The sequence below is a fragment of the Dryas octopetala genome, chromosome 6, assembly GCF_963921425.1.
Source record: "Dryas octopetala chromosome 6, drDryOcto1.1, whole genome shotgun sequence".
NCBI lineage: Eukaryota > Viridiplantae > Streptophyta > Magnoliopsida > Rosales > Rosaceae > Dryas > Dryas octopetala.
In genome coordinates, this window is record NC_141371.1 from 18,145,903 (window position 1) to 18,171,797 (window position 25,895).

General features: G+C 34.4%; 1 protein-coding gene across 5 annotated transcripts; it reads left to right on the forward strand.

Moving 5' to 3' along the window:
- The first annotated feature begins 13,205 nt into the window (after positions 1 to 13,205).
- On the forward strand, positions 13,206 to 19,276 carry GDH1 (glutamate dehydrogenase 1). Of its 5 annotated transcripts, none has more exons than XM_086247008.1 (10): positions 13,206 to 13,348; positions 15,509 to 15,627; positions 16,398 to 16,511; positions 16,608 to 16,829; positions 16,938 to 17,012; positions 17,353 to 17,469; positions 17,888 to 18,138; positions 18,235 to 18,310; positions 18,413 to 18,499; positions 18,615 to 19,276. In XM_086247008.1, exons 2-10 carry the CDS (start codon positions 15,520 to 15,522, stop codon positions 18,798 to 18,800), a joined length of 1,236 nt encoding a protein of 411 aa, XP_086103134.1. In that variant the 5' UTR covers positions 13,206 to 13,348; positions 15,509 to 15,519; the 3' UTR covers positions 18,801 to 19,276. The 5 variants fall into 5 exon arrangements, with proteins under 5 accessions (XP_086103134.1, XP_086103129.1, XP_086103133.1 ...); XM_086247003.1 differs by having other exon boundaries at positions 13,218 to 13,348; positions 15,420 to 15,627; XM_086247007.1 differs by lacking the exon at positions 13,206 to 13,348 and adding an exon at positions 14,670 to 14,817.
- The last annotated feature ends 6,619 nt before the right edge of the window (positions 19,277 to 25,895 follow it).

Sequence of the window (25,895 nt, forward strand, 5' to 3'; positions counted from 1 at the left end):
CCCAGCATAGTTAGAATACTTGATTCTTCATCAAACTAAGCACAACGAGTGTTCTTAATCTCCATATTATTATCCAACCCAATTAGAATATATATATATATATATATATATAAGATGAAATGGACGAACACAAGTTTTTCAATAAAAGATGAAATGATTGTAATGATAATCGAATGACTAAATGATTTCTGATTTGGTTGATTTTTTGCAAGATTAATCTTTAAATGGAGACCTAAAATATGAACGGTTTGGATTATGAAATTATATTGTGTAGTAGGCCCAAAATGATGGTTAGTATTGTATTATCTTACTAACTAGTTAGCTTTAGAGCATTTTTGTATATATATATATATATATATATACTAGCTCTTTCTATTGCGGCTCTTTCTATTTTGACAAGTGTAATCAGTTTAATAGATAACGGAAGTAAATTTGGAAAAATTAATTAAGGAGAGAGAGGTGGCAAAATAATTCTCATAGTCGGGAAAGTTTGGGAAATAGATAACCGATCATTAGATTTAAGCCAAAATTATCTCAGCCATTCGAACCTGGAGATAATTCAAAAACCGTTATGTCTTATCATATAGATATATATATATATACGTACATACATATATATATTGATATGACAAATAAGTGATGATTAGTATAAGAAAATAATTTATACTTTTTAGGGGCTGCTAACTAGGATTATAGATTAGAACTTCGTTAATTGGTCATCTGTGCAAAACTCGTGCATATTTTTTTGCTGCTGTCGTGTCAGCTTTTTATTCTTTGTTTTTCTAGGTTTAGGATTAGTGTTAGCTAGGTTGGGGGAAGAAGGAAAAGGAAGGAGAAATGGTAGGGGCAGTTTTGGAAAAATGGGGGTGAGATGAGTAGATTAAAAAATTTTAAAATTCAATGGAGGGTGTGGAAATAAGGTGGGTTGGAAAATAAGATTGAGGGGTGGAAATAGTGCCACTCCAAAAATATCATGGACTTTAGGGATTAAGGGTATTTTAGGTATATTGAGTTTATGACATGGGTGAGAAAATTAGAAGTAATATTTCTTTAAGATTTAGAGAGGGTAAAAAAATAAGATGAGTGAGAAAATAGAGATGAGGGGTGGGAATAGTAATACTCTTACTTAATTACTAAAAACAATAAATTTAAAATGAGTCCATATATGAATAAGTAATTGTCGGTTAGCAAAAGATAAAAATAAAAATTGTCACATATGTCTTTAAAAGATAAATAAATAAATAAAAAGTTGTCACATAATTGTGATTAAATTTTGAATTTTTTTTTTCTTTTGTGTCTCTAGCAATACTCTATCTATTAATATATGTTTTTGAGGTTACATTAGAAAAAATTGAACCCGAATCTAGCCTAATTCTAGCCTTTATCCCACTCATCTAATGCTATTTTAAATGATTAAAGTAGCATTCAAGAAAATTTGATTAAGCTATAGGTAGTTTCACTTTGAATGATTAAAGTAGCACTCGGAAATTCTGACGAAAAAAAGTAGCATTCAGAAAAAGTATGATTACAATAGAGAATGACATTTTTAGCTTTCTTCTTTAGTAAAATAGAATCCAAGTGCTACTCCAAATGGATGGAATCTATCTTGTACCCATAGTGGAGGTGGTAATTAAATTATAGTTTGTCGTAGACTCTGAGATGGATTTCCATCAAAGATTCGATCTCAATATTTTTGAGATTCTATTATCATCACCAACATTTCCTTGTCAAAATTTCAATTCAGTTCGCATTATGGGGGGAAAAAAATAAAGAAAAGGATAAAAAGAAAAGATAAAGTGGGAAACACTCTTTTTGGACCGAAACATTAGTTGGCTTTATTCGATAAATATCAACTTGGTTAAGCAGGTTCTGACCCTGGAAACAATGGAATAGGGAAATGAATATATTCCCTAGTTTTGACCCCCCAAGTGATGGGAACTAAAACATCATATCTACGTTCTCTTCCAAAAAGTCATTGATCGAAATCTATTTTTCTTAATGATCTATTTTGTATTTAATTTGTTAATTTTATAAGATATCATAAATTAAAAAGGACCACTAAATGTATGAGATTTATTTCAATATAAGATCTAAGAACGATATCCTTATTTTCAAAGATATTTTCACAATTTAATTAAAACCTCGATTGCCACGAATAAGCCATACTGCATGTCCTATATATATATATATATATATATATATATATATATATGCAAATAAAATAGCCATTTGATTTTTTTTGTTGATTTGGATCATTTGATCACTTTAACTATGAATAAGTGATGTATCACTGAAACTATAATCCCAAGAAATAAAATCCAAATTTAAGTTGCGATAAATTTGTTCAGAAAATATAAGAAAACCTAAAAAACTAAAAACGCTTTTGTTTGCATGGTGGAGTGATATTATTGTTACCAGTATATTAAATTCTCTATTACATAAATGCGCCACAAGCTATAGCTTGCTAGCTAGCTACGCAGCCTACACTGCATGTAAGCAACAAGCTTCTTTGGAATTGAATATATAGATAGGGGGTAATGGTATAGGCCTTACTTAGTGGGTGGTATACAATGCATGTAATCTTCTTTTTCTTTTCTTTGTTTTTTTTATCTGTCTTGTTTTTATCTCTTTATCACTTTGAAAGCAACATGGGGGCTGTAGGGGTTTGGTGTAGTGGAATCCAACCTTTTGAGTTTTGACCCTTACCCTCCATTAATTGGCTCCACTCTCATTCAGTCATTCTTTTAAAGGAGAAAACAAAAGCATGCACTGCATTTCACTGCCTCATCCTAAATATATTCCTAATGCTTTATACCTACAGATCGAGTAAGAGCCATTTCAACATGTTGATCGATCTTTTTAATTACAAAAAAAAACCTCTTAATTTTATCTGTTCCACTAGGCAATTAAAATCTATGAAAGAAAAATACTTTTTAATCCAAGGAAAAAAAGAAGTACTCCTAACATAAAGGTTCGATCCGATAATCTCTTATTCCCACGTACGTCTGTGCGAGTGCATGTGCTATAGAGATATAATATTGCAGTTTAGTATGAATAAGGTTGTGGGCTAATTTGTTCAACGACCCTATTGTCTTGCTATGCGTATGAAATTAACATCAATCATCTTCCAATAAGAAACATAGGTCATCGACTTGGCTCACACAAACATCTTTGCTTGATACTTATAAGTTTCTGAAGTCGATGTTTATAATGTTTATAATATGTATACATCATATTGCACTGTGATCCAATTGGCAGATGGATGCAGCCAATTAACAATACCATCAATTGCAATATGAAAGTGACTGATCTCTCATTTGTCGTGGTTATGTGTAAATGTGTAATTATGTTATTGTTTAGCACATGCATACTCCACCCCTTCTTGCCCCCCTCCCCCTCCAGCCCTCCAAAACAAAGAGAGTGGAGTCATGAGAAGATTGGTTCTGAGTGCTAGCTAAGGTCTTGTCTGCCAGGTGAAAGATCATGTTAGCTTCACAAGCATCGGGTCTCTAATCAGTCCACGTAAGGATGACGATGAAGAGGTATGACCCAAAAGAAAATCTGAATAGTTATGGTTAGCTAAGATTACTGTAGTGAAAGCTGCCCTTTGATCGGTTCAGATTGATATCGGGGCTTTACTAAAATCAAACAATTAAAAATTTTCGGTATTTTTTTTATTTCGATCGGTATCTTTCGGTTTGGTATTTTTTTGGTTTGGTAATTTTTGATAAACTTTGGTTTTGGTTCGATTTCGGTAATTTTGGTATCTAATACTTTCGGTTCATTTTTCAATTTAGCTTCAATTTATTTTCAGTATATCTTCGGTTATTTTCGGTTTAATTATAATAAGATTAATTATGTACAAATATAAATTGTAATTTAATTAAATATGATGCATAACATATAATATTATTGCTATTAAAACTAGTAACTACCAATATTACTCATGCAAATATACACTAATAATATTAATATTTGTGTTTTAAACTTTTAAAGAATATATACTAGTACAGGTAATTTAATAATATATATTAATACCTATATATGTATATAATAGATAAAAGTATTAGCTTTACAGCCTTTACTTATGACATTATAAAAACCTTCTGGCTTTTATAGTGATTGGTACCAAAAGCAATTCCTGATTATAACTCGAGAATTCCTACAGGGCAAAATTGGCAACTAGAAGGCCTAATAACCCTTCAACTTCTAGTCACAACTCAGTTAAACTTGAACCCATTACTCCTTCAAGTCTAATCCCTTTTAGTCATTCTCCAGTCAATGTTTCCAACAGATTTACTATCATTGGTAATATCCGTCCTAACTACCAGTCCACCTTAGTATCCTAATATGATCTTCATCAATCAATCATCCAACCAGTCCCTCAACCCATTATCCATTACCAGGCAGCCACCTCTACCTATGTCCCAAAAGTCCTTGGCCATTCATTATTCTACATTGAACCCTGTTTTAACCATCTCAAGTCTCCAACTTTACTTGCAAAGGCATATTTTCCACCAATACTACATTTTGCTCCCAATCACCCTACCAAGTCATTAAAATATTATAGAGATATCCTTTTCACAACTGAGTCAATCCTAATTAAACCTATCAAGGATAAGAATGATCCAAATAAAATCCTTTATCATTCACTTTATATTAAAAAAATTCTCAGTCAACTTGATTGGGGTCCTCACCCTCATTCTCTCCGGTTTCTTGATAAAGAAGTCACATTTAGTTACTATGATTACATTGATGCTTGGTACAAAATTTTCCTGCATCAAACAGAAGATTTCAGCCATTCCTAGTTCATTAATTTTGATAAGAAATTCAAGGAAAAATTTCCCTTGTGGTTTCAAAAATGGTGGTCAACCCATGGACCTATTTTTAGTCTTCTACCTAATACTTTGCAAGATTCTGTAAAGTATTTCTCAACTGTTTATCAAGTCAATAAAGATGAGGCTAAAATCCCAACTCTCCTCCATTTTCTTTCAAAATACAAGGTCACTTAGATTCTCAAGTGGCACTATGAAATCAATTCTAACATAGTCACAAGACATTTTTCAATAAAATGGTGGGATAAGTTCAATCATGATCGCATTATCACCCAAGTCAATACTGAGTTTCCTCCAACAAAAACCCATCAACTGAAACCCATTGTTTCACAGTCATCGATCCATTTCTTCCCTCTCAATTGAAGGAAAGTCTAAATCCGAGTTAAAAGAACTTGCTAAACATATCATGCTCCAAGTTACTCAAATGGGAGGAGAAGAAGATGAAGTCAAAAAAGAAAATAATTCTCCAACCTCCTCTGAAGCCTCAATATCCAATGATGATAATAAGAAAGCTACTAGTCGAAAGAAGAAACACCTTTGGTCATATCCATACTACAGGGATGCTCAAGACCCTTATGACTTGAACAGCGACTAATTTCTGTTCACATGGACCTATTTTTAGTCTTCTGCCTAATACTTTGCAAGATTCTGTAAAATATTTCTCAACTGTTTATCAAGTCAATAAAGATGAGGCTAAAATCCCAACTCTCCTCCATTTTCATTCAAAATACAAGGTCCCTTGGATTCTCAAGTGGTACTATGAAATCAATTCTGACATAGTCACAAGACATTTTTCAATAAAATGGTGGGATAAGTTCAATCATGATTGCATTATCACCCAAGTCAACACTGAGTTTATATATATATATATACGGATAAATATGAATACTATGTATTATGTATTACTTACCTAACAATGAGGTTCTTATTTTTCTTAAAATGATAACCTTTACTTTATTAGAGATCGAACGACTTTATATCTTAACCCACACTTTTGATAATATTAATATGATAACATTATACATTTATATTTTCTTATAGTTATTTATAATATTAGTAGTTTAATATTTATGGTACTACTGACATAATAGTATTATTGTCACACCCCGAACCCTGGGTATGCAACAGAGGCACCTACCTTGAAGGCCCCAAGAGATTAATACCACTAAATCAAGTATTAATCCCCCAAGATACTTAAGGCGGGTTAAGCCTTTTGAGTTTAGTACGGGTTGGATCAAAGATAATAAATAGCAAAAAAAACATGTAAAGTAAAAATAAGACTTCTTTATAAAACCAACCCTCAAGGTTACAGTAGTTCATTGCAACCTTGAAGAATTAAATAAATTCGAAATACATAACAAGTATAAAATAAAGATTTCAAAGCTACGCAAACGTATAATCAAAGTAAATAACTCAAAACCATCTCTAATCAATGGAGGAAAAATCAATAAAACATACTCGACACGAGATATTAATTAAATAACAACACCAATTGAATCCAGAAAGTTGACAAGTCTCAAGATGCTGCTGTGCTCGACCCACGTCTAAGTTTGTCTCTTTATCATGCTCATACCTATAAAAACATTCAATAAACAAGAAACACAAAAATAATGTAGGCGATAAACATATCATACGATCATAGCTTCCCTTAGGAGACCCTGCTAGGTTTGAAAAGCATAAAACCTTTCCCAGTGAAAAAAATAGTGTAAATCCTTTTTCGTTGGATTCTTTAATTATCTAAAACAAGTTCTCCAAACATTTCTTTTGAAATCATTTTCAAAACATTTATGACTTGACTGTACAACAATATGATTATAAACATGCAAATCCATAACAAATCATTTACAGTAAGAGTGCCATAATTACAGAGGTAGGGATTTGAGAACCGTACCACCTGCCATTTGATCATTTTTGAGTACTGACTTCACACAAGCACACGTCTCATGTGATAACTTGGCTAAGCATCCCATAACCTTGACCGATCACTTCTAGAAGGTTTAGGGACTGCACCCAAGGTCACGTACAAACAACGCCATCCTTACTCTTAAACCAATCAACATAATCATAATAGCATGTCATAATAATTTAAAATTACACACACAAGAGTCCATACTCAGGAATGTATGATAAATCCCTCTACCTAGCTAGAAACCAATGCTCTTCACGTATTCTTTTACATAGTCTATGCATCCCCATCTGTCTCGAATCCATTGCCTTCTTGTCATGTCTCAAAGAAATCCTTCGATAACTAATGTTCATAGTGTCCGACAATACGACAACTTAGTCAAAAGTTAAGTTCAACACAATCTCGTTATGAGTGGACTAAGTGGACTAATCTCTACTCTTTAAGGTTTCTAGCTTTCAAGTTTTATCTTAAAGTCAAACCACTTGACTAATTGATTTAGTTCAAAGCAATTCCATAAATTAATTTAGGTTAGAATAAATCAAACTTAAGTATTATTCAAGTATTTAATTAATTAGTATTTTTCCAAAATATTCTACTGATTAATTAAGCTTGAATAATAGCTTAAATCCAACTTAATTTCTAAATTAAGGTTACAACTAATCATGCTTAATTAACCAAATAAATTAAGCAATTAAATCTCCAAAATAAACCTAGGCATACTTAATTAATAAATAAGCTCGAATAATAGCTTAAATCCAACTTAATCTCTACAATACAAACTTGCTAAACCTAACAAGTTATTAACCTTAAGTTAAATCTCCAAAATAAACTTAGGCATGCTTAATTAATAAATAAATTATACTTAATTAATCTAAGCATGCAACCTAATATTAAAACCTAAAAAAAATAAATAAAGCTGAAATAATAAAATACTTACTCGATTGTAGACCTCCAAAGCTAGATATATTGCACTTCTAGGGACTCCTCCTCCTTGGCAAGCTCTCCAAAGAAAACTTTTAAATTATGAGAATTTTTTTCTCTTTTAGTATATCTCTTCTTAGAGAGATTCTCAAAGAACCAAGGAGTGAGTAACTTTAACTTCACTTGGTGGTGCAAGTGGAAATGAGGTATAAGGGTCTTTATTTATAGGCACTTGAGGGTGAGAAGTTTCTCTAATTTGTCAATGTGGGATATGATGCACAAAAGTGTTAAAAACACATAAAAATTCGAATTGGGTTAAAATAACCCTGCCGGACTACCTATTTTGTGAGACAAAACGGATCCGGGTCGCTCCATTTCCAAAACATGCGATTCAACATGGATGGCTAGCTGGCTTGGACCAGGTCTTCATACGAAATCAACGACCACGATTAGATGACTTTAATGAGGTCCAGCAGCTAGGATTAAATTGCGGGCCTTGGTCCGATGTGGTGCAGCGCACCATGTCCTCCGTGCACTCACATGCATCAGCTGCTCTGGACCAATGGCAGCGCGCCACATGGGTTGCTGTCTGCCTAGTCAGCAACCTCTTTTAATTTATTTTGTTTTCCTATTTTATGTAATTTCTCCAATTTTGGAAATTCACCAAAAATAGATCGGAACTCAAAATAATTTCTCAAAAAATCCTATGGACTCGTTTCACTGAGTACTAATTTCCTATAGCCTCAAAATAGTTAAATTACTTCCAGAAAATTATGAAAAATCGTCATATCATAATTTAATTCTGAAAAATGAAAATAAATAAAATAATCACCAAACTCTTGAATTTCCTTTTCCAAAATTCACTTCTACACAACTATATCTCTAGAACCACAATCAAAAGTCTTGGTTAGTCAAAATAAAGTTAAGGAAAATTTCAATTCCTTTAAACAAATTTTAAGAACAAGGTTAGAAAGCTTAAGTAATAAAATTACCATAAGCCGAAAATTCAGGGTGTTACAATTATATAAGCATATATATAACTAATTTCGTTAATAATATGGATTCAGACTTTTACTTATTTAAGCATATATGTAGCACCTCGAATTTACGGCTTATGATAATTTTGTTACTTAAGTTTTTCAACCTTATTTTTAAAGTTTGTTTAAAGGAATTAGAGATTTTCTTAACTTGTTTTAACTAACTAAGACCTTTGATTGTAGTTCTAGAGTTTAGTTTTGTAGAAGTGAATTTTGGAAAAAAAAAAAAAATTCAAGAGTTTGGTAATTATTATGTTTATTTTTATTTTTCAGAATTAAATTATGAGAGGAGAATTTTTCTGGAAGTAATTTGACTATTTTAAAGTCATAAAAAATTAGTACTCAGTAAAACGACTCCGTAGGATTTTTCGGAGAATTTTTTGGAGTCCCAAGCTACTTTTGGTGAATTTACAAAGTTTGAATAAAAAAAATAAAACATAGGAAATAGAAGTGGATTGCTGATTAGGATTGATAGCAAGCCATGTGGTGCGCTACCGTTTGCCTAAACGCGTTGACAAGGCATTGACGCAGCGAGCATACATAAGGAACGGTAAATGATAGAATTTTAGCCACCTGCAAAACAGAGGTTAAAATACTACGTATATTAGCAATAGAACAAGGCTATTATTAGTATAGCAAAGGTAAATATATACGAGGTCATTCCCACGAGGACTGAAATCAATTGAAAAGATGCTCCAAGTACTGAACTTGTAAAACAAGAAAATTTTGAATTATGTTTTGAGATTATTCAAGAATTTAACAAAGTAAAATAAAAATACAAATTTAAAAAGAAGATTTAGAAGGATTATAAATTGGTAAAATCAAAGATATAAAGGCTAGGCTAGTCTTCGAATTGATTTCGATTGAGAATTGACTTCAAAAAGTAAACCCTAGACCTCAGTTTGGTCATAGGGGCATTTTGGTCAGTTTATTTTTCCCCTCCAAAACTCATATTTTTGGTTTCCGGTTCTCAAAGTTAGCCTCATATTCGTTATCGGATTTATGGAACCTTGTCTCCTTATACTCGGATGAAGTAAAAGACCGTCTCAATTTCTAACGAGAAACCAATCTCGAAATGTTGATCAAGTAGTTCTGATAGAGGTCAGAGTCCTTCTGACTCAATCTTGTTGTTGTTCCTTTTAAAGTTGAACTCGAATTGACCTTGAATTAATCGATCCCTTTTGTTCAGTGTTTGTTTGTATGGGTAATTCAGTCATTTTACCTAATCCTCAAGACAAGTTTGTTTTAGTTGGTTGATCTCGTGTGGTTGTGGTGCTGAGAAAGCAAGCTAGGGCTTTTCTTGAAACCAGGTAGGGAAGCTCCTACCCTTTGGCTTGTATTCCGTCGTTAAAAAGTATATATATATGTATAATAATACAGTCGTTAAAAAGTATATATATATATGTATAATAATACATATATTGTGTGAATGTGTGCTCGATCGGACAAAAAAATCTTGAACTGTTTAATCATAATTATTTTGTTGAGCACTTCGGTTAATATGCGAATTAATATTCTTTGAATATGTGGAATGAATTTTGTAATGTGTAGTGGAATCCATGTTTTAAATGTTATATGAGATGGATGTGATGACATTTCTTAATTTCCGGTTAGGCTCTATTTATTGAGCTTACTTCTGGATATATTGTTGATGGCCATTTGAATTGGCATTTGACTTGGTGTTGTTAAAGTCGTTTGGTTGAATTTCCCATTTTTATGTAATTTCCCAAAGTTGGGAAGTGATAAACATGATGGTTTCCTTTCTTTTTTTTATTTTTATTTGTAAGTGTTTAAAATGAATTGCTTAGCTAAAATGAATTCCTTTCTCACTTATTTATTGATCTTGTTGTAGTAATTAATTAGGAAATATAATTAAGATTAGCTAAATGTAGCTATTAAGTCATAAGTTTTAATTTGAATTAGGATTTAGAGCCTTCACCTAGATTAAGGCCGAATGTCTGCGCTTGCTAATTATTTAAAATGAATTAGGGCACACTTTAGCGACTTCACGTAATCTCATTTTTGGTTGTGTGTAACTTTAGAGCTTACACCTCACAAAATTGGATATCAAAATTGGATTAATTAATTACTTGATAATAACGCCGATTAATGTTTTGATTGACGTTTGTTGTTGTGTGCATATTCTACACATTCTTGAGTGGGAAAATCTCCAATATCGTATGGTCAAAGAAATGGTCAAGGGTTACACCTGGTACCGATTAATGTTTTCCTACCGGTATGGTCAAAGGGGAAATCTTGACTCTCTAGTATCTTAGATCAATTGAGGTGCATTTGATTAGATTAAGGGTGATGTTTCTTCATTGGAGATTGTGTCCATTTGATGGGCCTATTATGTTGAGATACATTTTGGTGGGCCGAGATACAGTTTGGTGGGCTGGTTAGGCCGAGATAAAGTTTAATGGGCCAATTACGCCGAGATACAGTTTGATGGGTTGGTTTGGCCGAGATACAATTTGTTTGGCCAGTTAGGCTGAGATACAATCTGATAGGCCGGTCTAGCTAAGATATAGTTTGGTGGGCTGTTTAGGCCGAGATATAGTTTGATAGACCATATATTTAGGTTAAGATATAGTTTGATGGGCTAGTTAGGCTGAGATTAAGGGGTCATGTAGTGGTTGACCTTGGGTTTCAATCTTCTAAACCTCCAGAGGCAGTTATACGGACAAGCGGTAAGCAGGTACAACTATGAATGGATACTCTCGCTTACAACCAAGAATGAATACTCTCGCCACCTTATTGAGGGGTGTTTATTAGTGGAGATTGTTGGTCTGTAATGTGATTGGTCGTTGGGTTTATATTCCTGGAGTGTGGTAACTCAGTGGACCCAATTAGGGTTGGTATATTGGTGCTTTGATGTAGGAACTTTGATTCTACCTCAGATAATCCATGTATGCCTTGCATTTGTGTGTGGATTGTGATTTGTTTTGAGGTGTCATTAATTGTCTATATCAATATATCTGATGATCGATGGTTATATATCAACATTGACTATTAATTTGTTATGTTGAATGTGTGATCACTTTTTTGTGGTTTGATAACTTCGGCGTTAATTTTGAAAACGAAGTTCCCAAGGTTGTTCATGACCGTGTGATTATGTGCAAGGTTTTACAAACACAAAACACTATTTTCATAAAAACTGAGTGATAACGTGAAAATCTGTCCGGGATGTGCATGGCACCTTACTGAGCGATGAACGTATGTGATGCACACTCACCCCTACGTACGCAGGTAAACTTGAGGAGGCAGTGTGGAGAGGACTTTGCAGTGGGCGCTCTAGAAGCTGAATGTTGTTTTTACTACCTTGTGATTTGATTTGTAAATTCTTCTTGTATTTACTACAACTCATTAATTAGCTTAAAATGTCTTTCGAGGCTGCATCTATTTATATGTAAGCTTGGGGATTGGTTTTTGTTTTAAAGGTCTGTTCAATTTAATTTAAATTGTCTTCCGGCCTATTTTCTAATGCTAATTTATCATCCAACCCGGTTTAAAATCAACAAATTTTTTTTTTTTTTTGGTAAACCCAACCAAACATCACCATGAGAGGTCTATTCCAGTACTAACTTTAAATCAAAGTTATATGGTCAACTAATCCAATCATCGATTAGTCTGAAGCAAGGGAAATTGGGTACGTACAGCAGTTGAAGGAGATTCTTTTGATCATTAAATTGTCGTGATTTGAAACAGTCATGCTTTGCTTTTGTTGATTGAGTTTGCCTTTGTTTTGCTACTTTTCAGCTAACGTCACCTGAAAAATCACTCTCTCCCTCTCTTTTACAATGTTACACGCGACATGCAAAGAGAAAGGCATCTGGATCATTTTGGCCTTTTATATGTAACCTCAAATCAGAGCAGAAGGTACAAATACAAATACCACCATGTAAATGTAATAAGATCGAGTAAAGGCAATACCAATTTGAGAGTTGCCATTGGCATATATATAGTACGTACTTTAATTATATGTAGTCCAACACCACCTTCTTGTACTTAAAAATCACTATAAGAAATTTTCAAATATGAGGGCTATGCAATGTGGGTATCGCGTTGGATTCACGTACCTCTACCTGCATTCGCCCTTTGCCTTTTCAATCACTTCCCATCTCCACTCTCTCTCAAATATATATTATATATGATTAACAATAATTAATGTACGTAGGAATGAAATATGAATGAATGGGAAGATGGTAGTGGAGCTGTTGTGTAGGAATCTAAGTGGTACTAAAATAATCAGACACTAGCTAGCTAGCAAGGCATCATATTCTTGATATTCATATATTCTTAATTAGCAGAAATATATGAGCATATATTTTGCTGAGTATAACTCCCACTCCCACTGTCGTGTCTTTATATATGCACATGCATGTATGTGCTCGCACAGAGAATATGGGATTCCATAGAGAATTGGATATATTCTACTTTTGTTGTTAATTCCCTTAATTCGTTTTTGCTCCATATATATACACATTCATATTCCTTCATTCTTCACACTTGAATTCAATTCCTACATACCTACTGACCTCTTCCATCCACCACAACATCCATCACAATTGAATTCAGTTGCCGCTGAATTATATTACTTGTGGGCTGACCTCTTCTCGATCTCCACATCTCTCTCTCTCTTAATTACTGTGAGTATATTTACATTTACATTAATTTCTTAGTTCATGGGGAGGTCTAGCTGGATGTACACTAATCTCACAAAACTGTTGGCTATATATTCTGCATTTGATTTGGAAAATTTTGCTTACATGCATAATCAACATCTAGCTAGCTATGCTTAGCGCTGGCAATTTGGTAATGATAGATGTGGTTGTTGAATTGCCAATAAATTAATTAACATAATGTGTCCACTCACGTATGTAGTGTCCAAGGAGGAATATCCTGCCATCAATTTCATGCTTAATTTTCTTAATTAACACTTACTAATTACATGCAAAGTGAGCTAATCCAGAGTAGTACATGTGGTGTACATGATATATATGGACATGCACTATGCATGCATCTCTTTGTTGGTGACACTGTAACTGTTGGATATATAGTCCTCATCAGTGTCACCAATATTTAGCATCATTATCTATCCATATGGATGTAATTTAGTCAAATTATAACTACATATTACTATAATATTAGGTATACGTACTCGACTACTTTTACATCTCCGAGGTTTAAACTTTACTTAAAATACTTAATTTACAACTCGTCTCATACTTAATATTATTATACGTACCATTGAACTACCATCTAGATTTTTTGAAAAGTTTCCAAATTTATTTTGTCATAGTTATGATACATATATTTCAAATTAAATTGATATTTCACTTTTCTAAGGCCATTTCAGATTAACAACAATGACTGTCTTTTTACACGATGGATTTTGAACTTTATGACACATACAAGGGACATGTAAACTATATATGAAGCTATTACGTACAGAGAGATATATATTAATATAATTTCTCAAAATAAGAGAGGCGTTTTTGTAATTTCATTAAACTTGAGTAAAGATTACGTTGTATAATATATTTTCCATACCTTTCATGGTGTATGGACTACTACATGTGACAGAGAGTTGACGTATAAAAAAGATATACATACCTTTTTTAAAAGAAAAAGTAAAAATAAAGAAGTTGAGAAAGTGCCCAGAACTGACTCCCTTAAAGTATGAAAGGATAATAGAGACACATCACATGTGTGGTGAGAAGACATAGCCTATAATCAATCAAGAGACACATATATATATATATCATATATGTATGGTGTTTTATTATTATTTCTATTAAATCATTGGTGTGTTTTTCTTTTTACTACTTTATTTTATTTATTTATTTCTTTTTTGTTTCAAAAGGTTATTCGTGAATCCCACCAAAGGGTAATCCTTAGAAAATATGCACCTAATTATATTTGTATATGCACGTAGCTATAGGAAATAGGCCAATAGCTAGCTGTCGTATATATGCACATTTTCAAAGGAAGTTGGGTTGGTTTTTGCTGTCTATATATATAGGAAGTTGGGTTGGTTTTGCTATATGGTTTCTTCTAATTCTTGATTCTTCTCTTCCCAAAAGTCTCGAAAGCTTTATAGCTGATTATTGATAAGGTAAGCTATATACTTTTGCCTATTTTATATGCAAAATTCCTAGCTAGCTAGCTAAAATCTTTTCTTTTTTAAAAATTAGTTGTTGTGTAAATATCAAAAGAACTTGTCACCACGTCACCACCTTGTTTATTGACCACACCCAAAAAATTAATTTAAATAATAAAAACGTACTAATTTAAATTAGACATCACTATGAATTACAATTTAATTATGTAATAATAATCAGTATCATAACACAAATGATTGTTAGCTTCTTCTTTTTTCAATAATTTGATAGACCTTTTTAGTTTATTTCTCAATTTAAGTTTTTGAGGTGTACATAGTAATTATTTTACATGAAAGTAGTAATAGAGACATCAACTATTATTTTAAATCCAACCTAACTATATCTATGGCAATGTTTTACTTGTTTAATAGTTAATTTGGCTTGAAGCCTTTTCTCTGCATACTTGATGAATACTGCACATTTTCTAATTGTTGTCTTTGATCAACTTTCTTGATCTGGGTTGTGATCATTTCTTTATTTTAGTTGCTATATATTGACTTTGACGAATTGGTTGTAGAGTGCAAATGAATTGATGTATTTTAATCTCCTCATGTAGGCTCTGAATTAATATATACTAGCTAGAGGCAAGGGGAGTAGTTCCTGTGTTTAGCTTCTGATCAGACACTACTAAATAATTACTTGCAGGAATAACAACAATGAATGCGTTAGTGGCAACCAACAGAAACTTTAAGCTGGCAGCTCGGCTTTTGGGATTGGACTCCAAGCTTGAGAAAAGTTTACTAATACCATTTAGGGAAATCAAGGTGATTATTTTTACATATACATAACCTCTCTTTCTATGTTCCCTCTCTTATGTGTAGCATCACTATTCACTTCACAATGTGGTTATGTATATAGCAGCATCCAAGAAGAACCAATTAAGAGGATTATTTCAGTTACAACCCCTGCATTTATATGCCTTGAGACTCATGACGTACTACAGCTCCACTTATTATTAGATATCCCATATCACCAGAATACAGTTGAGATATACAATGTATAAGCATTGGGCAATCTTCCCCTTACAAGCCAGTTTTTAAGGATTAGTTAGGCCCATGGGGCTTTAACACTGATAACATGCAATTGTCTGATGAAAACTCTGAGATCAACAATCTCTATTTTGGGTTTTAAACTTTCAGTTGGCCAGTCTAGGAGTTAGTTAAACCCACCATACCATTGTTAAATAAAACTATGATCACCCTTTTGACCAAAAAAAAAAACAAAACTATGATCACCCTGCTATGTATATGCTTATTTGAAGTCTTCCCATTGGTCTTGCACTTTGGTGATTTCTGTTTTAGGCAGTGGTATTCCATATGTACATGTACTCACTCCTTGACATCAGGCATCAATAGTTTTGAAAACTTGATTTAGTTGTTTGTAGGTCCTCAAGTTTATATATATTTTGCAAACTCTTTGAAGCCGGCCTAATTAGGATGTTGTGTCTAATCAATGGATCAATTGCTACTGCTATGTACCTCAGTGGTTTAATTTTGCTCCTTTCATTGCTTTTGAACTTATATATATTCTGCAGGTTGAGTGTACTATACCCAAAGATGATGGCAGCTTGGCTTCATATGTTGGGTTCAGGGTTCAACATGACAATGCTAGAGGCCCCATGAAGGGAGGAATCAGATATCACCCAGAGGTACTTTTTTTCTGTTCTGCTTGTAAGAATACTTCACTAGCTGTAGTTGTTAGCCTACATTGTTAATGTGCATGGTTGTATATGTGAAAAATGTAGGTTGACCCAGATGAGGTGAATGCTTTAGCACAGCTAATGACATGGAAGACAGCAGTAGCTAATATCCCATATGGTGGTGCCAAAGGAGGGATAGGATGTGATCCAGGCGAGCTAAGTGTTTCTGAACTCGAACGACTCACCAGAGTTTTCACCCAAAAGATACATGATCTTATTGGAATCCACACTGATGTTCCAGCACCAGATATGGGGACAGGTCCACAGGTTGACGTACACCACAAAATGATCTTTTAGCAATTTTACCAACTTAATTGAGTTTCACATTGATTTTGGACCGACTTTTAGCGACTTTCCCTTTTGGTGTTTAAACAGACCATGGCATGGATACTAGATGAGTACTCAAAATTTCATGGCTACTCACCTGCTGTAGTGACTGGAAAACCAACTGTAAGTATCTATATATACATATATACGCCTATGTAAAGGAATCTAGGCATCCATCCCAAAACCAATTGGTAATGAGAGTAGTAGCCTAAGACTTTTATAAACCACTATATATATCTATGCAAGGCCTCACATTTAAATGTAAATGTGAGATCTTCTCTCAACAATATGAATATGATGGTGAGCAAGTACCACATTCTGGTCATTGTCTCTTACTAAACTTAAATGGCAATCTTGTATAATGGATCAAATGACCATAAATCACACTGGTGCAAGAAAAGTTGTTTGTTTCTACTTTCTATTGTGTGGCAGTCCCTAAATTTAAGAAATAAAAACTATATAGGATCTTGGTGGATCACTGGGAAGAGATGCAGCAACTGGAAGAGGAGTACTTTTTGCAACAGAGGCTTTACTTAATGAGTATGGAAAGACCATCTCTGGACAACGGTTTGTTATACAGGTACTGCACAACACCTATTCTATATAACACTAGGCTTAATTAGGTTTAGGCCTCGTTTGATGCATAGGATTGGATTTGATAGGTTAAATGGCTAGATCCATGTATCTTCAAGGAAGAAGATGGACGGTGTTTTCTAACTTCAAGGAAAAAGATGGGAAGCATATGGATTAGCCATAAAGGAAGGCTTATCGATCCCATCATTAGGAGGGAACCTTATTCATCTTCTTCCCATCTTCTTCTTTATTCATGTTAGAAGTTTCTTCCTCAAATACATATGAATCTAGCCATTTAACCTATCCAATCCAATCCTATTCATTAAATGAGGCCTTAATGTAATAGCTAGCCCTGTGAAACTTGTAATTCATGGACTAGATTTCCAACAATTTAGGTACATCTCTAAATTGAATGATAATCTCAGGGTTTTGGGAATGTGGGCTCCTGGGCTGCCCAACTAATCCATGAGAAAGGTGGCAAAATTGTTGCAGTGAGTGACATTACTGGAGCCATTAAGGACAGCGAAGGACTTGACATTCCAAGCCTTCTCAATCATGTCAAGGAAAACAAGGGTGTCAAGGGGTTCCATGGTGGGGATCCAATAGATCCCAAGTCAATATTGGTTGAAGACTGTGACATTCTCATCCCAGCAGCCCTTGGAGGTGTCATCAACAGGTACTTAATTGAATACATCACATGAATGTTTTGAAAGCATAATGATCAAAAACCTGAAAATGGCTAACAAAAGTTGAATGTTGTTTTTGAATGAAGGGAAAATGCAAATGAAATCAAAGCCAAATTTATTATAGAAGCAGCTAATCATCCCACTGACCCGGAAGCTGATGAGGTTAGTGCTTAATTGTCCGATAATTAATTAGAGTTACTGAGACAGAAAAATTAAAACCATTAAGCTTTTTATATATAGTGATTGGCCTCTCTTAATTTGCAGATCTTGTCAAAGAAAGGTGTTGTTATTCTTCCTGATATATATGCAAACTCTGGAGGAGTCACTGTTAGTTACTTTGAGTGGGTTCAGGTATCATATAATATGTTTTCAGAATTAGATTTCCTTTCAATTAATTCTAAACAACATTATTTTAATTAGTAAGTTTGGTTTGGTGGGTGGTTTTGTGGTGCATTGCAACTTGCAGAACATCCAAGGTTTTTTGTGGGATGAAGAAAAGGTGAACAATGAGCTGAAGACTTACATGACCAAAGGGTTCAAAGATGTGAAGCAGATGTGCAAAACCCATAATTGTGACCTTCGGATGGGAGCCTTCACACTCGGAGTTAACCGAGTTGCAAGGGCTACTGTCCTCAGGGGATGGGAAGCCTAATGAATCACTTAATCTGCCACTTTGAATAAAGATGATGAGGGCTGTGATGATGAGACTCACTCCTACCTATTCATGTTTAGATAGTCATTTGGTATTCCTGTTGTTTTATGGGAATAACTTCATCAAAAGTTTGGTTAATTTTTTTGGTGTCATTATCTTTCCAGGTTTTATGAAATCTGTCTATTTCAATTCAATGAGCTCACCTGAGTGCCTGAGTTTAGGCCTCAGCAATAGCCGTTGGATTGAATCCGGGAATATAACTGAATCCAACGGTTTCTGATGGATAGGCACTCATCGGTGCCTAGCATGACTGGTTTGGTTTGTTTCATAGACAGAAATACTGGCTTACATTGAGTAATTAATGTCTACTTCTTCCCTTTGTGCTATTCTCATTTCAAGACATGCCTTTTTTGTGTTTTTGGAGTGATTATGCAATTAAAAATAAAGATGAAAAATAAATTATAGTTGGATTTCAAGTTCAGAAACAGCTTACTTATTGTTTCTGCTTAAGCACCAAATTGGCCAAGGGACTAGCTAGCAGTAGCCTAGCACTGCACTGGCAATTTGACAACACCAACCATAAAATTAACAATACACATCTTACTTGAGTTTATAATACCAAGTGAGATACTTTCAGTCTTATTATATTCAGCAAAGATTCATCATATTGATGACTATAAATCCTGCTAGTTTACAAACAAACAAGTAATTTTGTTTTTGAAAATCAAATCAATTTTATTTTTGAAAATGAAATGAAATTTATTTTTATTCCAGATAAACCAACAAGTAACAAATATTTTTGAAATAATACCTAAATAAATTGAAACCCTGTTTCAGAAGCAATTGGATCCCCATTACAACAATTTGCCTCAACCTATACACTTTTGTGGCACAGGACTAATGATCCACAAAAACACTTTATCTGGAAATCACTAGTTATTCAGATTTGAATTTTGACAAATAAGTAAGAGTATGCATATGCATTATGCAATGGAACCAACACCAATAAAAATTCTTTCAGAGGTATTCAGAACAAAGCTATGATCAATGAATTCCGAGTTAATACATATTAGGATTTGGAAACATAACAAATGCTACCACAATACCCTGCAACAAAAACTCCACTCTAACCATCCAGACATGGCTCATTTTCAAATATATATATTTTTTTATAAATTCAAAATAAATATCTATAGTTAACTCCACCCAAGTCTAGATTGCAGCTAGGATAAAAGTACAGTATGTAGTAAAATAAATAATTCATTAACCACATGTTGTCACGCCCCAATTCCGGGCCTAGAGGAATTGAGCTCGTAGCAGCCGGCGTATTTTCCAATCAATATGAGCTCAATTGCCACCTTTGACGCCTCAACTAATAGTTTACTAATCTACCTTCAGAAGAGGCGGGTAGGCAGAGTCATCTAGCGGAGTGTTTACCAAACAGATGAGCTCGTCGAAAGGTGTGTTTCAATTCCACTTATTATAATTAGGCCCGAGTTAATTATTAAATTATGGAAAAATTTTCTAAATAGGACACATACTTAAAGAACAAAGAGTGATTTGAAATGTTCGAATTGTATTATAAACCTTGATTAATGTATTACAGATGTAGTGATTATATATAGAGAGTATAAGAGTTCTACATAAACTATACAACCAGTCTGAATAAAAGATAACAAGTGAAGGAAATAAACACATGTGAGAAATTTTCGAAAGATCACATGGGATAAAAAACGGTTGGAGAGATTGTGTACTACCTAGACTAATGGGATGATGAAGAATTCAATCCAAAATTCAAACCAGCAGGCTCAGATAGAATTGGTTTATTACACCCCCGCAAGCTGAGAGGGCAGTCACACACACGAAGCTTGGAAGAAAGAGACCGAAAATGTGTTGAAGAGAAGCCCTTAGTGAAGATGTCTACGAGCTGATCCTCACTCCGCACAAAGGCCACCTTGAGTTCCTTACGAACAACCTTATCATGAACAAAGTGATAGTCAACTTCCAACTGCCTGGTCTTGGCATGAAAAACGGGATTGGAGGCTAGAGAGGTAGAAGAGACATTATCACACCAGATAGTTGGCCGATTAAGGAAAAGATGAAGATCATGATGAAGAGAGCGAAACCATGAGAGCTCAGTAGCAGTATACGCAAGTTGCCGATAGTTAGCCTCCGTGCTTGAGCGTAAAACGGTCCGATGAGTTTTGGAGCTCCAGGAAACGGGATTAGCACCCAAAAAGATACAAAAACCACTGGTGAAATACCTATGATCCGAGTCACCAGCATAATCTGCATCCGAGTAAGCAGTGAGGACTAGGGAGCTTGGTTGATAAAAAAGACCAAAATGAGGAGTGTGCTTCAGGTAACGCAATATGCACTTAACCGCTACCCAATGAGCATCTGTGGGAGCATGCATAAACTTGCAAACCTGGTTCACTACATAGGCCAAATCCGGACGAATGATTGTCAGGTACTGAAAAGCACCAACCACATTGCGATAAAAAGAAGGATTGGCCACAGGAGAACCATCATAAAAACTGAGATTGCGACCACTAACTGTTGGAGTAGCAATTGGCTTGGCATCCTAGAAGTTGGTGCGAACAAGCAAGTCACGCCCATACTTGGACTGAGTCAAGTACAGACCACCATCGGCATATGATGCATCAATGCCTAGAAAATAGTGAAGAGGCCCTAGATCCTTCATGGAGAACAACTTGCCCAAGTTGCAAATGAGAAGAGTAATGTGATGAGAACTATTTCATGTAATCAAAATGTCATCTACATAGATGAGTAAGATGAGAAAAACACCTCCCTGATTGAAAATAAACATTGAATAATCAAATTTGCTCTCAATAAAGCCCAAAGTTTCCAAGTAGTCTGCAAAGCATTAGAACCACACTCGGGGGGCTTGCTTCAAGCCATATAAAAAATGTTGCAGACAACAAACATAATCAGGATGCTGACTATCAAGAAAAACAAGGGGTTGTCTTATATACACCTCTTCAGTAAGATACCCATGCAGAAATGCATTTTGAACATCTAGCTGCCGTACATTTCAACTACAATGAATCGCCAAAGCTAAGACAAACCAAATGGTGGAATGTTTAAGTATCGGGCTGAAAGTTTCAGAGAAATCAAGATCCTCCTGCTAGTGAAAGCCATTTGCCACGAGGCGAGCTTTATAATTATAACGTTCGATCGAACCATCACCTTTCCGCTTTAACTTGAACACCTATTTGTTGGGAAGAATGTTCATACCTAGACGGGGAGGAACAAGAACCCAGTTTCCAGCCTGTTGGAGGGCGTTAAATTCAATGCACATAGTCATACGCCAATCTAAACTTTTAATAGATTCACTATAAGAAGATGGTTCCACATGATCAGAAAAGAAAACAACATGAGCATATTTAGAATTAGCCTTGACAATACCAGACTTGCCACGAGTAGTCATGGAATGAACATTCACTGAGCCATGCAATGGACATGCAATTGACACATTAGAGGAAAGAGTAGCAGTAGCAGTGGTATTGGATTCAGTGGTTATGGGCATAGATGGAATAAAAGAGGCTGGTGATTGGGTAGGCGGTAAACTAGGGGAAACACCTAAAGGGACGCCAGTAGACTGACTGGGGACAGGGGATTGATGACTTGGGGCAGGAGAGGGACTGGCGAGTGGTGTAGTTTGAATGGGAGAGTGAAGAGGCGAAGGACCTGCGAGAGTGGATGTGGCAGTGGGTCGGAGGGAACTGGGAGGCATACCTATAAGTGGAGTTGAAATAGATAAACAAGTAACAGTTAAAGGTTCACTTATAGTGGGGGACACTTGAAGAAGTGTAGTGGGTTGCTCCGAGAAAGGAAACTTGGCCTCATCAAACAACACGTGTGGCGAAAGATAGACTCGACCTATAGTTAAATCCAAACAACGGTAGCCATGATGATTAAAAGAGTAACTGAGAAAAACACAACATTTGGATCTTATATCTAATTTGTTTTTATTACAGGGACGTAAGTATGGAAAACAAGCACAACCAAATACTCGCATAAAAGAGTAATTTGGTTTTCGCTTGAACAATTTTTCATAAGGAAAGGAAAAATTTAATAATTTCGAAGGCATACGATTAACCAAATAAGTAGTTGTGGTAAAAGCTTCAAGCCAATATTGAGTAGGAGCACGAGCTTGGGCCATTAAAGTTAGACCAGTATCACAAAGGTGGCGGTGCTTGCGTTCTGCAAGATGGTTTTGTTCAGGATGTTTGGGGCAGGCAAAACGATGAATAATTCTATTTTTAGTTAAATATTCTTTAAAGGCCAATTTATTGTATTCACCACCCTCATTGGTTTGTAAAGCTTTGATTTTACATTCAAATTGATTTTCCGCATAAGTTCGAAATTGGACAAAGATAGATAAACCTCATGCTTATATTTCAAAGGGAAAATCCACGAATACCTTGAAAAATCATCAACAGAGAGTAAATAATATTTAAAACCTTGGATCGATGTATTAGAGGCAGACCATACATTAGAATGAATCAATTCTAAAGGTGCAAGAGAAAGAAAGTCTGAACTAGAAAAAGGTAATTTATGAATTTTTGCCAAAGGGCAATTATTACAAAAATGTTTAGACAAGCTACCCTCAACAGGGAGCAATTTTGCAAAAAGTCTATCTAAAATAGAAGAATCTGGATGTCCTAATCTAGAGTGCCAAATGTTGTAAAATTTTATTTACTCGCAAATATACGAGTCTAGTAGTATACTAACGAGGTCGAACTTCAATGAGTGATGCAAAACGATACATTAAGCTTAAACTTAAGTTAATTTAAAACTAACCTAGTTTGGAAATTTTGTTGGTTTGTGAAGCAACTTAAAATAAAATGCAACTAAAGTAAAAAGCAAATAAAGTAGATGAAAATATAATAAAGTAAAAAAAAGGTGCAATAATTTAAATATTAAATCTAGAAAAGAAAATAACAACTTTTTGGTTTTAGAAGCTAAACAATGGTATAAGAACCAAAGTTAGGGTTCCACACCACTTATGAACATATTAAATGAGATTTTTAGTAATTTTCCCAAAAAGGAGGGCACCCAAGAATCACTTGATGCCCTCTTACAAAGATAAATATGAATCAAGCACAAAAGTTAAAGATTTATATGGTAGATCTTGATTTTGCTTAGAAAATACAAACTTTAAGCAACTCAAGTGAATCAAAACTAAGGAACAACTAGAGTTCAAAAAAGTTTGTGTTTAAAAAAATTAACCATAAAGCTAAAATGTGGAAAGAGAATCTAATTACCCATAATATATGACATTATGGGTGAAAGATGATCTCTTTCTCATTTAATTATCAAAATCTAGAGTTTGTAGGATCTTAAACAAGGGGGAAATTAACATAAAGACCTCACTTAATAATGTTCATGGTGGTGCTTCCCCCTTACCACCCATGATCTTATATCTTAAATAAAAATAAATAAATAAATAAATAAGTATGTAATTTAAAGAATAATAAAATAAATAACACTACTAACAATAAAGTAAAGAACTACATAAAATAAAAGGCATAAAGTAAATAAAGGATGAGGAGAAGAGAGACGTAATATTAAAGTTCCATTAATTAAAAGTACAAGAAAATATATATTCTCTCTCAAGCATCATAGCCAAATGGCTTGAGAGAGAAATCCTAGGAGAATACTAGAAAAAGGCAAAAAAATTAAATTGTAGAGTAAAAAGATGTGGTAAAGGGGCTGAATGCTTCCTTATATAGGCAAAGCTTAGGGTAGAAAATATCAGAAGGGGGGACATGTGCAGCTTATGTAAGGCTGAGAGGATAGCTGGTGACAGCTATGTGAGATGAGGATCAGCACAAGAGGGCGCTGGAGAAGTCTGGAAGCAACTGGAAGATGGGACAAGTGTTGCAGTGTGGTTGGTTGAAAGAAGATTAATGAACCAAATTGCTGGGCGGAAGGAAAATAGTGGCGGCTGGCTTGGCTTGCAGGAATCGGCTCACATGGGAGATCGTGAGAGAAAAGAAGGTGGCTTGCGGCTGGAGAAGCGGCTCAAGACTTGGCTTAAGGAACCCGCTCACATGGAGCAGTATTGATTTGCGGAAGAGAAAAAGGAGGAAGGTTGCCCATGTGTCACCATCTAAATGGGTGATGGGTTGATTAATCAAAATGAAGAGAGAGAAGCTGTGTGCTAGGCGAAAGGAAAGGAAGAAATGGGCTGGGCTTCTTGGCGAGTGATTGTTCGGCTTCTAAGCCTTGGGCCAGGCGATATGGGCTTCTCCATTTTCCTTCTTTTCCTTCCATTTTGGGCCGGGCTTTTCTCTCATTTAATTCTTTTGGGCTTCTCTTCTCTTCAATCCTATAAAAATCAATAAAACTTAATTAATAGAAAACACATAAAATTTTTAAAATTAAATCTAGCCTAAAAATAATAAATGCAACATAATAAAATCTAAAAAATATGACAAACCAACAAACAACAAATATTTTTGACATAATACCTAAAGAAATTGAAACCCTGTTTCAGAAGCAATTAGATCCCCATTACAACAATTTGCCTCAACCTATACACTTTTGTGGCACAGGACTAATGATCCACAAAAACACTTTATCTGGAAATCACTAGTTATTCAGATTTGAATTTTGATAAATAAGTAAGAGCATGCATATGCATTATGTAATAGAACAAACAACAATAAAAAATTCTTTCAGAGGTATTCAGAACAAAGCTATGATCAATGAGTTCCGAGTTAATACGTATTAGGATTTTGAAACATAACAAATGCTACCACAATACCCTGCAACAAAAACTCCACTCCAACCATCCAGACACGGCTCATTTTCAAATTTTTTTTTATAAATTCAAAATAAATATCTATAGTTAACTCCACCCAAGTCCATATTGCAGCTAGGATAAAAGTACAGTATGTAGTAAAATAAATAATTCATTAACCACATGTTGTCACGCCCCAATTCCGGGCCTAGAGGAATTGAGGTCGTAGCAGCCGGCGTATTTTCTAATCAATATGAGCTCAATTGCCACCTTTGATGCCTCAACCTCATACCAATTGAAAAGCACAAGCCTAATAGTTTACT

Coding starts and splice junctions, on each gene's coding strand:
- GDH1 (XM_086247008.1), top strand. CDS start 15,520: ATGAATGCGTTAGTGGCAACCAACAGAAACTTTAAGCTGGCAGCTCGG. Junction 17,470..17,887: donor GACAACGGTTTGTTATACAG/GTACTGCACAAC, acceptor TGATAATCTCAG/GGTTTTGGGAATGTGGGCTC. Junction 18,139..18,234: donor CTTGGAGGTGTCATCAACAG/GTACTTAATTGA, acceptor TTTTGAATGAAG/GGAAAATGCAAATGAAATCA.